General features: G+C 34.0%; 1 protein-coding gene across 6 annotated transcripts in view; it reads right to left on the minus strand.

The window, feature by feature from the left end:
* LOC136034829 (uncharacterized) overlaps positions 1–12,169 on the minus strand; it is a 142,062-nt gene that overhangs the window by 36,179 nt on the left and 93,714 nt on the right. For all 6 annotated transcript variants that reach the window (XM_065716275.1, XM_065716273.1, XM_065716276.1 and 3 more), the window contains 3 exons: positions 8,313–8,378; positions 3,419–3,549; positions 1,942–2,063 (listed from right to left, as the gene is read on the minus strand). In XM_065716275.1, coding sequence (XP_065572347.1) covers positions 1,942–2,063; positions 3,419–3,549; positions 8,313–8,378 — 319 coding nt within the window. The remainder of the gene's footprint in view (positions 1–1,941; positions 2,064–3,418; positions 3,550–8,312; positions 8,379–12,169) is intronic.

Consider the following 12,169-nt stretch of genomic DNA (forward strand, 5'->3'; position numbering starts at 1 on the left):
ATTTTTCTAATGCGGCTTCGATTGTTATCTTGAAGCATCTTTAATATGGTTTTATTTCGAGCTCCTACTAAACTGAGTTTTGGTAAAATGTTTAGCTGGTCCAGAAATAAACGAGAAATAAAATAGACATCGAAATCGAAAATTTAAGAAAATTTCAAAAAATCGGAACGAGATTGACTTTTCCGGAATTATTTCCGGGAAATCTGTAAGAGCTAAGGAATTTCATGCTTCAGTTCTCGAAAACATCAATAAAAGTTCTATATGAGTTCATAATTATTTTATCTCTAAAACGTTTACTTCCGAAACTAGGGCCGTCTTAACTTGACGCCAATTCGAAGTATTATGTTTCGAGACGCACATTTCGGGAATTATTTCCGGGAAATCTGAAAGAGATACAGAAATAACGTCTTATAGTTTTCTGCTTAACTTTTGATGGTCTAAGCTAGGAAAATATAAAACAAACCAAATTCACCAACAAATTTAAATTGCCCCGAGGGCATGACAAAACTTCCAAATAGAAAAACCCAAAGAAGGAATTTTATTTCGGAGAAACTATTGTAAGATCCAGTTGTTAGGAGATCGAGACCTGTCGAACCGCGTTGGAAAAAAAATTCTAGCTGGTCCAGAACAGAAGTTACCTCTAGAACGTCGAAACTTCGGAAATTATTTCTTAGAGAACGAAGCAACTTGGTATATAGAACACTTCACTTCTTCTTGCATACTTTTCATAGCACTACTCGATAAAAATATAAGAAACATCAAAATCGAAAATTTGAGAAAATTCCAAAAAAAATCGGAACGAGATGGACTTTTCCGGAATTATTTCCGGGAAATCTGTAAGAGCTACGGAATTTTGTGCTACGGTTCTCGAAGAGACAAATGAAAGTTCTACATGAGTTCAGCATAACTGTATTTCTAACAAGTTTATTTCCGAAGCTAGGGTCGTCTTAACTTGACGCCAAACATCGAACGCAGAGTTTCTAAGAAAAAAACGGTTTTATTTTTTTTTATGGAAAACTGTTAGAAATTTTAGAAACTTCTCTGGAACTTTTTTACTCTGTTTCACGTTTCCCTTCCCTCTGAAAAATCTCAAATTTTTAACTCTTACCACTTCGGAGCTACAGGTCGCTGATCACGGTGAAAAAAAAAAAAAAAACTACGAAAGCAGTAATGTTGCTCCGCAATACAATAAGAAGAAGACAATAAGAAAAAGACTTTTTAATAAGTATTTGAAAAAAGCCGTCGGACATGACAGAACGAATAAGAAAAAGACAAATTAATTAAAAAGAAAAAACTTACTTGATTTATGAATCTTCACGAAATTATTTTTTCGTGAAATATACTTATTTCTTAAATATATAAAATATATATTTCGTGAATGATACATCTTTCATGATGTATCATCCGTTGTTCAACATGCTTCGCTAGATTCCCTAATGTCATTTTAACTCGTGATTCTACATAGTACATATAATATACTTAAATTTTCGAAAGTGATGCTACAAAGGTTAAAACTATGTTCATTATAATTCCATCATATTCATCTAAGATTCGCGTCATGAAAAATTCAATTAGCAAACAAATGAACAGAGATATAAAAAGGGATAAAACAAAATCCCAAAACACACTTTTGTGGCTAGAAACACACGTGTTATGAAAAATTTTAAAAAATGTACTGAATAAATGAACAGAGATATAAAAAGGAAAGGAAAGGAAATCTAAAAACACAATTTTGCAGCTTCAGTCCCCCTTCCTTGTAAAAAGACCCGATTATCCTACTCTCTAATAATTAGCACAACTATACATCACCGTGCATAATTTTTTCTATCCCTCACATTTGTCAGTTCAGTGAAATGAAGTTTAAAAATACTTATCTACGTTCAACATGTATTTTATATGGACAAATATTCTAACACAAGAGTTTTCTCCCAGAATACTTACGTGTAGGTTTTTTTGGTTCGTAATATTCCCCTTGACAAATCTGTTTCACAAGCCGTTTGAAATTTGAGCCGTCAAATGGCATCGCTCCATAGACTAATGTGTACAGCAGCACACCAAGAGACCTAAAAACGAAAAGAATATAACAGAAAAACTTGGATTACACAATTTGTATATCCTGACATGATTCCGGTTCGAAGAAGTTGCGAAAAGTAGAAGTACCTTTCTTACTGAAAAGTTGTCAGGGGGAGGAAAAACTTGGATTACATAATTTGTATATCCTGGCATAATTCCGGTTCGAAGAAGTTGCAAAAAGTAGAAGTACCTTTTTTACTAAAAAGTTATCAGGGGGAGGAAAAACTTGGATTACATATTCGTAAATCCTTGGATGATTCCGGTTCAAAGAAGTTGCAACATCATTACGTTTCTACTAAAAAGTTGTCAGAGGAAGGGTTTAGAGGTCTTTCAAGACTTTTAAAGATACTTTTTACATTCATTCTATCCCTCTCTTTCTTTACTTTTACATAGCATATGGCCAAAAAAAGAAAAAGCTGACAAAAAATCCGACTCTATCAGCTATTTGTCAACTCTTCCAATAGCTATGGCATTCATCCATCTCAAGCTACCCCCAACATCTGAAGCTTTTGTACTCACCAGTGATGGACTTTAACCTTCAGGCCTTATAACTAACAGGCTTTGGCCTTTGACCCTCAAAAATGTGGCTTGAAGGCTCTTTCCTCCACTCACTTCGCTGGTTACTGTCGGCAACTCATGTTTGGCAACTAATGTTTGCGTTATTTAATTTTCACACCTTATACTTTCAAGCTATTATACATTTTCCCATTTCTTGCTTGATTAGTTTGGCATGTCTTTCACTGCAAAGAAAAAGTGTATACACAAAAACACGGTTGATTTTAAATATATATTAGATAAAGAGGTAGCTTTGCCGGTTTTCGGCACTAGCACACTTATTATGATAGGGCTACATTTCCATTTTATTATTGGGTAGTTATCCCTTTTCAGATTTTAGCAGCAGATGTTAGTTTTCATGGTTATCATGTGTCACGTCATAAAACAATCTAAAGCATCCCAAATTATTTTATGGGTACAGCTATATTCCATATTATTAGAAGAAAGGTTGGGTTGAAGAAATCGTTGTGGGTTGGGTTGAAGGAATCGTCGTGGATCGGGTTTTTATTCATAAAAACCACACTAAATATCATAAGTGATAGAAACTAAATAATAAGAGTGGGGGGAGGGGGTCATAGGATTGCTTTTGGTATGAAAAATTTTTAAAGCGAAATTATCCTTTGGTTTTTTATTTAAATTGACGTTGGCAGTCCCTCTAGGTCAGAAGATGGTCCAATTTCAGGTTTTTGTACTTTTGTTCCTTCTAATCTCCGCTTGGAATTGAAAATATTCTTCTCAAAAGATGATCATATACTTCGTCTTTAACAAAACACAGAAATAAGAAACTAACCAGCAGTCAACTTCAGGTCCTTGGTAGGGGATTCCCCGCACAATTTCTGGAGAGGCATACAAAGGACTTCCACAAAAAGTTGTCAGCATCCTCTTACCGTCAAATACATTTGAGAGTCCAAAATCAGCGATCTAGAAAAAAAATAGCCTTGAATTGGTTCACTCTTAGACAAATGCGTATATAGGCTATCTGCATACAAAAGGAGTAGGGGAGAAGGCCCCTATAAAAAAAAATTCTTAAACTTAACGAAATTTGCGAATAATTTTGAAACCTATGTAAAGAAATCCAGATATTAGGCCTTAAAACAAAGTTTCTGATGTTTCCCAATTTCCCCTGAAGGAAGGTTTGCAAAAAAAAAAGAACGAAGAGAGACAGAGAAAGAAAATAAAGTTGCTCAAAATATCAAAAGGAAGAAAAGCTGCAATGAATATAACAGCAAATGAACACAGACCGTTTGCCAGAACACAGACCGCTTTTTTACATTAAGCTTTGCTAAATATTTTCTTCTTTAGATTAGGGGGCTGAGAGTGCTTCTTGTTCCCTCACGTTTTGTAGCACACACTGGAAACCTTTTGAATATACGCATTGAGAAGTAATAATTATTGCTTCTATTCTTAAGATCCTATTTTAAGCATTATCGAAAAAGCTTAATTGCGTTAGATGTTCTTTAGTTCCAAGGGAAACCTCTCTGAAACATTCAAAATTGCCAATGTCTGAGACAGGTAATTTATTTTTTCTTACTCATTAATTTATTCTTTATTACGTTCTTCATTAATTTTTTTTTCGCAAAAGTCAATTGAAATCTTCAAGTATAGACAAATATAACAATCCTCGTACTTTTGGTATATAAAAAGGTAATTCACATTTTTCTTGTAAAAATCCATGGTGACGTGTCTTAAAGAAAAAAAAATAAGAAAAATAGATTAGATTTTTTATAAAAAAGTGACCGATTGAGAAACCCTGGGAATAATATTATTATATACGAAAAGAAATTCAAATTAGTTTCAAAACAAAACAAACGACAGGAAATAACTTCATATGACGTCTCACTACTCCCCAGTATTTATGGTCCCACAGCCTTGCCAGGGGAACATGAAATCTTATGTTCCTTAATGATTTTAATTTATTGTTGTGCTTATTTTTGAATAAATTTATATATGTGTTTATCTAAAAAGTGGCTTCAAGTCATGAAACTTTAGGGGAGGGTCCAAAATGTTCTTTTTGCAACCTTTAATGGGGTTTTTTAAATTTGTCGTTTTTACTTTAAATTTCAATGAAAATACTAAATAGGCATTTTTACAATAAAAACACCTCCACCCCTCAAAAACATTTTCCAAATCTAGGCGGAAAAATAATCTAGAGGGCGCAGGCCCATCGCATTCGTAGTAGATGCCACGGTGTCCAACTAATCTTTTTTTCTATTTCTATTTTTTTACATTGATCAGAAGATAAGAAAACCACTATTACCAAAAGGACATAATAGGAAATTTCGTCTACTTCTTTTTACAAATGGCATGTGACCTACATACTAACCTAGCTCAAATTCTTTTGCTTAATCCACTTATAAACAAAACAATGCGTCTAATTCCCAAAACTTCCAGTTAGATCCTTATACACTTAGAATCTTCAGTTAAATCCAAGTTTCAGTATGCGTATTAGGTTCAGCCAGTAACAACTTTTTTTTAGTTTTGCTGGGTAGCTCTGTACTATCAGCGGCATTAGTAGTTTTTTTTTCTTTTTTCTTTTGTTGGCTGGTAAAACCCCTCTAAAGTGACAGGCATTCTGTCTTATCTATTTCCCATGCTCTTTAGATCGAGATTTGAACAGCTGAAATTGATCAGCTGTCGATACTTTTGTTTAAAAACACTGCATAGGAACAAGAATAACTACTTTGTTGAACATCATGAAAAGACGGTTTCGGACTTCACGATTTGTACTAATCTCGCAAAACAGCAATCATCTTCCATGGTTGCTATGTCAGACACAAAGACGAAACTGGTAAAGGCTCATTCACAATTACATTTAGCCAATACCGTATTTTCAGTTAGTGCTGGATACATTCATAATAAAAATTTAATTAGAATCCAGAGCAACCTAGGATTTTAACATTGTTCAAGGCAACCCTGTGGTAGCACAGGGCCATTCTTTTTTTGGCAATCCGGGGCTCAAAACTCAATCTTAGTTGTCGTAGGGCTAGATATTGCATGGAGATTATGTATTAGCGCCTCCAAATAATCAAACAAGAAGAGGAAGAAGCAGTTGTCTAACACGCTAATATAGATTTAGCCTACATTTCTATGTCAACTAGCATGAAATGGGTTATCGGATAAATTTCATTATGAAGGGCCCTTCTGATAGCAAAAATCTCGATGTTTGCTGGATGTTGGTAAAAGATCAATATTGACCTTAGTGGCATCTCATTCTGAATGAATATTTAATAAACTGATGTTGATGTTGAATGTTTTCTACATTTATTCCAATTTAGAAAAAAACATTATCTTATGCTTTTAGTTTGGAACGGTCATCGAAGCCATTTTGGGTTTGAAAAAAGCAACTTGGATTTTGAAATATTACTGCTCATCAAGAGAAAATTTTCGCACATAAGTTCTTACTTTTGATTTGTATAAATTTGAAGTGCTATATAAATACATGGAGTATCCAGCAGTATATTACCGTGACAAACTCCAAATGTCTTTCAGAGAACCTTTAAGATTGTTTTTAATCGTCTATGGCCCATAAACTGTTGACTGACCTCGAAAGTTGGCTGGTATTCTCCCAAGCCAACACACACAAGATTAAAGCCTAAGCTTCATGTATCAACAAATGGGAACGAAACAGTTGACTTTACTATAGTCTGAATTATTAGCAATTCAGTGTAAATGCAGTGTTTCCACTTCTATAGTTTCCATTGCAGAATAAAATTACATTCCTAATCAAAAGTAAAAAAATACTTTCGGAGCTCCCCGTTACTGGTTTTCATTATTAGTTTGTACTCCAGTATTTTTTAACATCAGTTTTTCATGATCCTACAACGTCTGTGGCCTTTATGGTTCTCTGAGAAGAAAAAGTAGAGACACTGTCTTAAAATTATAAATCCTTACAAGAGGCTGAAAATATGCAACTTGAGGCTTGAGCCTCACATAAAAAAAATGACATACAAGTCCAAGACAGAGCCGCTATGCAAGCTCTGGAAGATCATAAAAGAAATAAAAGTGGAGAAAAATCAGCAATAAGGTTTTGATCTTAAGGTAGAAAAGATTGGTGGAAAATTACTTGGTAGAAAAAAAATCCAGGTTTTACAAAGTTAGCTCATTTATTTTAGCACAGCGAAGTGTGTTTAAGTACATTTCAGTATAGACTCACTCAAAAGAGCTTCCAAAAAAAGTATTGCTAATGGTCAAACTATTCTAGTCATTTTTCTTTTTGCTTCTTGTTTTTAATGAATATTCTTAAGACCACAAATAATTAAAAGTCAATCCACTGCTTGCAGGGCTAAAAAAAACTACAGGTTTAACCGATCCGGCTTCTCAGTTGCTTTTAACAAGGAAACGGCGCGGTGAGTGCCAGGGATGGCTCCTTTAAAACTATAATAACATACAATCTCAAAAATAAAACAGTCTCTTATAAAGTACGAATTTAATTTGTTTCACTCTTATCTCTCTCATAAACAAAAGTACCTGAGACCGAGCTTCACTTAACGAAGAGAAAGACAGATGAAAATCCAGTCCAAAATAACAATATGTTGACCTAAATTTATCTAAATATAAAAGCCCCAACTAATCAGTATCTTGCTCTTGTTCTTCAAAGTTTAGCTGAAATGTTCTGTCACAAAGTATTAAGCAAGACGGCTAATTAAATTAAGCAATGGCCACAAACAAATTCGATAAACTCAGCTCAGAATGTTTAAGAAAATGATGACCTGATTACTTACTATTTCCTCACCCTTGTACAGAGCATACGGTAAAAGCAAATCGTCAAAAGAAAAATTGCATTTTATAACTTATCCTATTTATTCTCAAGGTTTTTACCCATTAGGGGTATCTAACTTTAGTCAGCTGACGATTAACGAAAAACGTTAAGGGGGCTGGGAGGGTTAAACAAACTTTACCAGAGTCACGATCTATCTATACCATTTTTTTTTGCATCAGAAAAAGGTAGGTTTGCCGATTTCAGTAAAAATTATATTACCGTTTTCGAGAAAGATTTAGACATATTGGTTGTTTAATAAGATAGGTAAGAACTACACCGATACTTGCATTCTAAGTGAATTTTTCACCTTGCAGTTAATTCCCATATGAACTACAAAAATGTTTCAGGAGCTACGACGAAAAATCTGCGAATGAGTCTTTTTGGATATGGCCAATTTAGCAGGAAGGTGGCCCTTGTACTCAAAAATGTGAAATATCTTACTTCATGCAGCGATTCAACTACCACATTACTTAAAAGAACCTTTTTTAATATCCAGGAGACAAAACAGAATTAAATAAATCAATGAAGGTCATATAGAGGAACACCATCCTCGTCAGTATGTTATGAAACCACAAAGGCTAGACACAAGAATCAAAACAAAAAAAAGAAGAAGAGAAACGAGGAAAATTGTTTCCATTGTTGTTTCAATCTGTAGCCAGAGTCTATCTAAGTAGAGGAGAAGTCTCAGATCCAGTACACATGCAGGAATTTTTTTTTGGGGGGGGATTTACCCTATCCACAAGAAAAACCGTGAAACTACTAAAAATACACTGGAAATCTCTGGAAATCGTAAAATATTGACATATCTAGGTATGTAAAGGATGTGGAAACCTTTCAACTAGAAAACTAGAAACCTTTCCTCGAATTAGAAACCTTTCAACTAGAAAAGGGAGAACATCTTTCTTCAGATTAATAAACATATTACCTTTGCATTTCCTTCTGTATCCAACAGGATATTTTCCAGCTTCAAGTCTCTGTGGCATATTTTGTGCTTAAAAAGGAAGAAAATTCAATCAGTAACGAGGATGTTCAAATAAATGCAGTATTTGGATTTATTTATTGATTAAATTGTATCACATTTCTATATAGAATTATCTATAACTCATCTTTTAAAACGAGTTCTTATACAGTTCTTTATGATGTTCTAGTGCCCTATTAGTTGTGATCCGGAAGTCACGGTTCCAATGCTGCACTTTCAGTTTTGAGCTGGAGCCTTTTTTGGGGGTCCGTGCTATTTTTCAACATTTTCTTAACTAGCCAGTTTTTTTAAATGTGTTTTTAATTTTTTTGGTTACTATGGGCCGTGGTTCGTCTTCGTATTCGGAGGTTTTTAGCACAAGTGCATCTACATACATACAAACACAAAAGAATATGTATGGAAATTGGGCTGTTGTTTTCTTTAACTGTCTGTGCAGACATTCTGCATGAGTTATACATTACATCATAAAGTTTATACATCTTGAGAGTTCAAATTGATCTCATAATAAACCTTTCAAAAAATCCTAATATCTAATTGAAACTCACAGCAGTTGATACAAATTAGACTAAAGAATTTCAATGTAAAAAAAAAAAAAAAAACAACTTCTTTAGAAAGCAGTCCCACAGATAAGTAATGATTTGTCTTTTTGAAAAGTGTCACTAAACTATTGGATCCTACGTCTAATGCTAAGAAATGCCAAAAAGGAAATACCTTCCTTTTTAAACGTTTTTAAACACCAGCTAAAGTATATATTTATGGAAAAAACTTTTTTTTAAATGTCTTCTTTAAACAAAAAGTATAAACTAAATTAAATTTCTAAGAGTTAAAAGACCATCTATTAAAATTTGGAGTTGTCAAATCAGCACATTTAGCCACTATTTTATAGCGTCAACCTGTCTGTCGAATATCTAAAAAGATTTGGCAGCAATAACTTCATTTCTAAATATTACTCGCTTAACTTACCGTGAAATGGATCATGGTCGTAGTGAACTAATCCAAAGTCGATATTGAACTAAATAAAAAACATGGATCCACGAAAACACGTGTTTCAAAGCGAAAAAGTGGGCCTTAATAAAAAAAAAGGTCTAAAATGAAATAAGCCCGTTTTTCTAAACGTCAGAATAAGAAAATAGAGGAATAAAAAGAACGTGAACACGAAACAAGTATTCAAGTACCAAGGACAAGGAAAATGGAGTCTGATTGTTTGAATTGGTCAAGTGGAAACTTAGATAAACAAAAATATCTAGGAAATTATGAAGAATTGAAAACTCAATTTTAATGAAAGAAACCTTACATGGGCAGTTATGCAGTTTTTGGTAAATGAGAAAAAATCCGCGAAGAACAAATGGCACTAAAAAAGCTTAAAAAGCCGTAGCTTTTCTATCAAGGTATTGTTGTATTCTATTTCTTCTATTTCTATTTTGTCTTCTATTGTCTTAAAGAACTAGCAGATGATTAATGATTCCACGTGAGAGAAAAATCGAACTTGAAGAAAAAGTCAGAACTGGTAACTTTTAGTTAGGGCATCGAGATTATGACCTCTGATTCTAAAGTAACATAGAGCTTGGCAAAACATTTTTGCTCAGAACTAGAAGTTTTTAATTATGGCACCGACAATATGATCACTTAATGCCATCAAAGAGAGTTTTTATTTTAAGACAAAAGGTATTGACTTTATTTCTTAAAATATGCAAGAGAGTAAAAAAAAAAAAACTATTTCAAACAATTAGAATAAGAGAAAAAAAAGAGACTTTATATCAAGTATTAAGGGTGAAGTCATGGCCGCTAAGCTTGCTTTCCAGAGGAAATACTGAGTATATAAAAAACAAAAAAACACAGATTGTCACTGTCACCCTAAAGGTCGTACCTGACATTTTTACAACTCTGAGATTATCTAAAAAAATCTCAAAGCTGATTTCAAATGGAGCATCAGCAGGCTGATGTATCTTAGTCAAACTTAATCCTTTCGATCTACTACATACTGCTAATCCAACACTGCCTTTGCATTATAAAAAAAAGTTATTTTTTTTTTTTTAGTTTTAAAGTTGGTATTCTAATCTAAGTTTCTCTTTTATATTTTTGTTTGTGTTGTGCTGAGGACGGCCCTTGGACATAGTGCCCAAATATTCATTTAGAGTTCGGGATTCCACTGTCTTGGAAAAAATATTCGAGATTGTTTCTACTTGTAATTGTTTGTTTAATCGTTTTGGTAACTTAAAAAGGGCACTAGAAATTTTAATTTTCGATCAAAAGAGCCCTCTCTTGATCTTTTAGGATCACTTGTTCGATATGATCACTACTGAAAAAAAACAGAAAATAAATAAACACACACCAGTGATCTTTATTCTGGCAAAAAACGTAACCTTCCTTTAAAGTGGGTTCTCTGATATGGTGAATAGGATCGGTGTGAATTTCATTAAGACCGTTTGACTTTTTTGGAATGTTTCCCCCTTTTTCGAAAATCCGGCAAATGTTCGCAGGCTCGTAGCTTTTGATGGGTATCATTAAACTAAATGAACTTTATATATTTGGAATTAGCATAACCAGCCAATTCTTTTGACGTATCAATTGTTATAAAAATTCTGTTTTTTAGAGTTTTGGTCACTGTTGAGCCAAGTCACTCATCACTTACAGTTCGTTACCGCCAATCAAACAGTTCGTGGTAACGAACTGTAGTAAGGAGCGACCCGGCTCAATAGTAACCAAAACTCTAATAAACGGAATTTTGATACCAATAGCTACATCAAAAGAATCGCATTTTAATGCTGGTTTTAAATATATAAGTTTCATCAAGTTTAGTCTTACCCATCAAAAGTTACGAGCCTGAGAAAATTTGCGTTATTTTAGAAAATAGGGGGAAACGCCCCCTAAAAGTCATAGAATCTTAACGAAAATCACACCATCAGATTCAGCGTATCAGAGAACCCTACTGTAGAAGTTTCGAGCTCCTATCTACAAAAATGTGGAATTTTGCATTTTTTGCCAGAAGGCAGATCACGGATGCGTGTTTATTTGTTTTTTTGTTTTTTTGTTTTTTTTTTCTTTTCCCCAGGGGTGATCGTATCGACCCAGTTGTCCTAGAATGTTGCAAGAGGGCTCATTCTAACGGAAATGAAAAGTTCTAGTGCCCTTTTTAAGTGACCAAAAAAATTGGAGGGCACCTAGGCCCCCTCCCACGCTAATTATTTTCCCAAAGTCTACGGATCAAAATTCTGAGATAGCCATTTTATTCAGCGAAGTCGAAAAACCTTATAACTATGTCTTTGGGGACGACTTACTCCCCCACAGTCCCCGTGGGAGGGGCAACAAGTTACAAACTTTGACCTGTGCTTACATATAGTAATGGTTATTGGGAAGTATACAGGCGTTTTCAGGAGGATTTTTTTGGTTTTGGGGAGGGGTTGAGAAGAGGGGGATATGCTGGGGGAACTTTCCTTCGAGAATTTGTAATGGGAGAAGAAAATTTCCATGAAGGGAGAGCAGGATTTACTAGCATTATTAAAAAAAAAACAATTAAAAAATAAAAGTGAAAAAGCTTTTTCAGCTGGAAGTAAGGAACAGCAATAAAACTTAAAACAAACAGAAATTGTTACCCATATGAGGGGCTCACCTCCTTCTAATACCTCGCTCTTTACGCTAAAGTATTTTCGGTAATTTCAACTACTTATTCTACGGCTTTTGTGATTCAGGGGGTCATTCTTAATGAATTGGGATAAAATTTAAGCTTTAGTGTAAAGAGCGAGGTACTGACGATGGGGCGAATCCCCTCATATATGTAATAAAAACATGAGAATACAAAAGTT

Source organism: Artemia franciscana, chromosome 13 (assembly GCF_032884065.1).
Source record: "Artemia franciscana chromosome 13, ASM3288406v1, whole genome shotgun sequence".
Classification (NCBI taxonomy): domain Eukaryota; kingdom Metazoa; phylum Arthropoda; class Branchiopoda; order Anostraca; family Artemiidae; genus Artemia; species Artemia franciscana.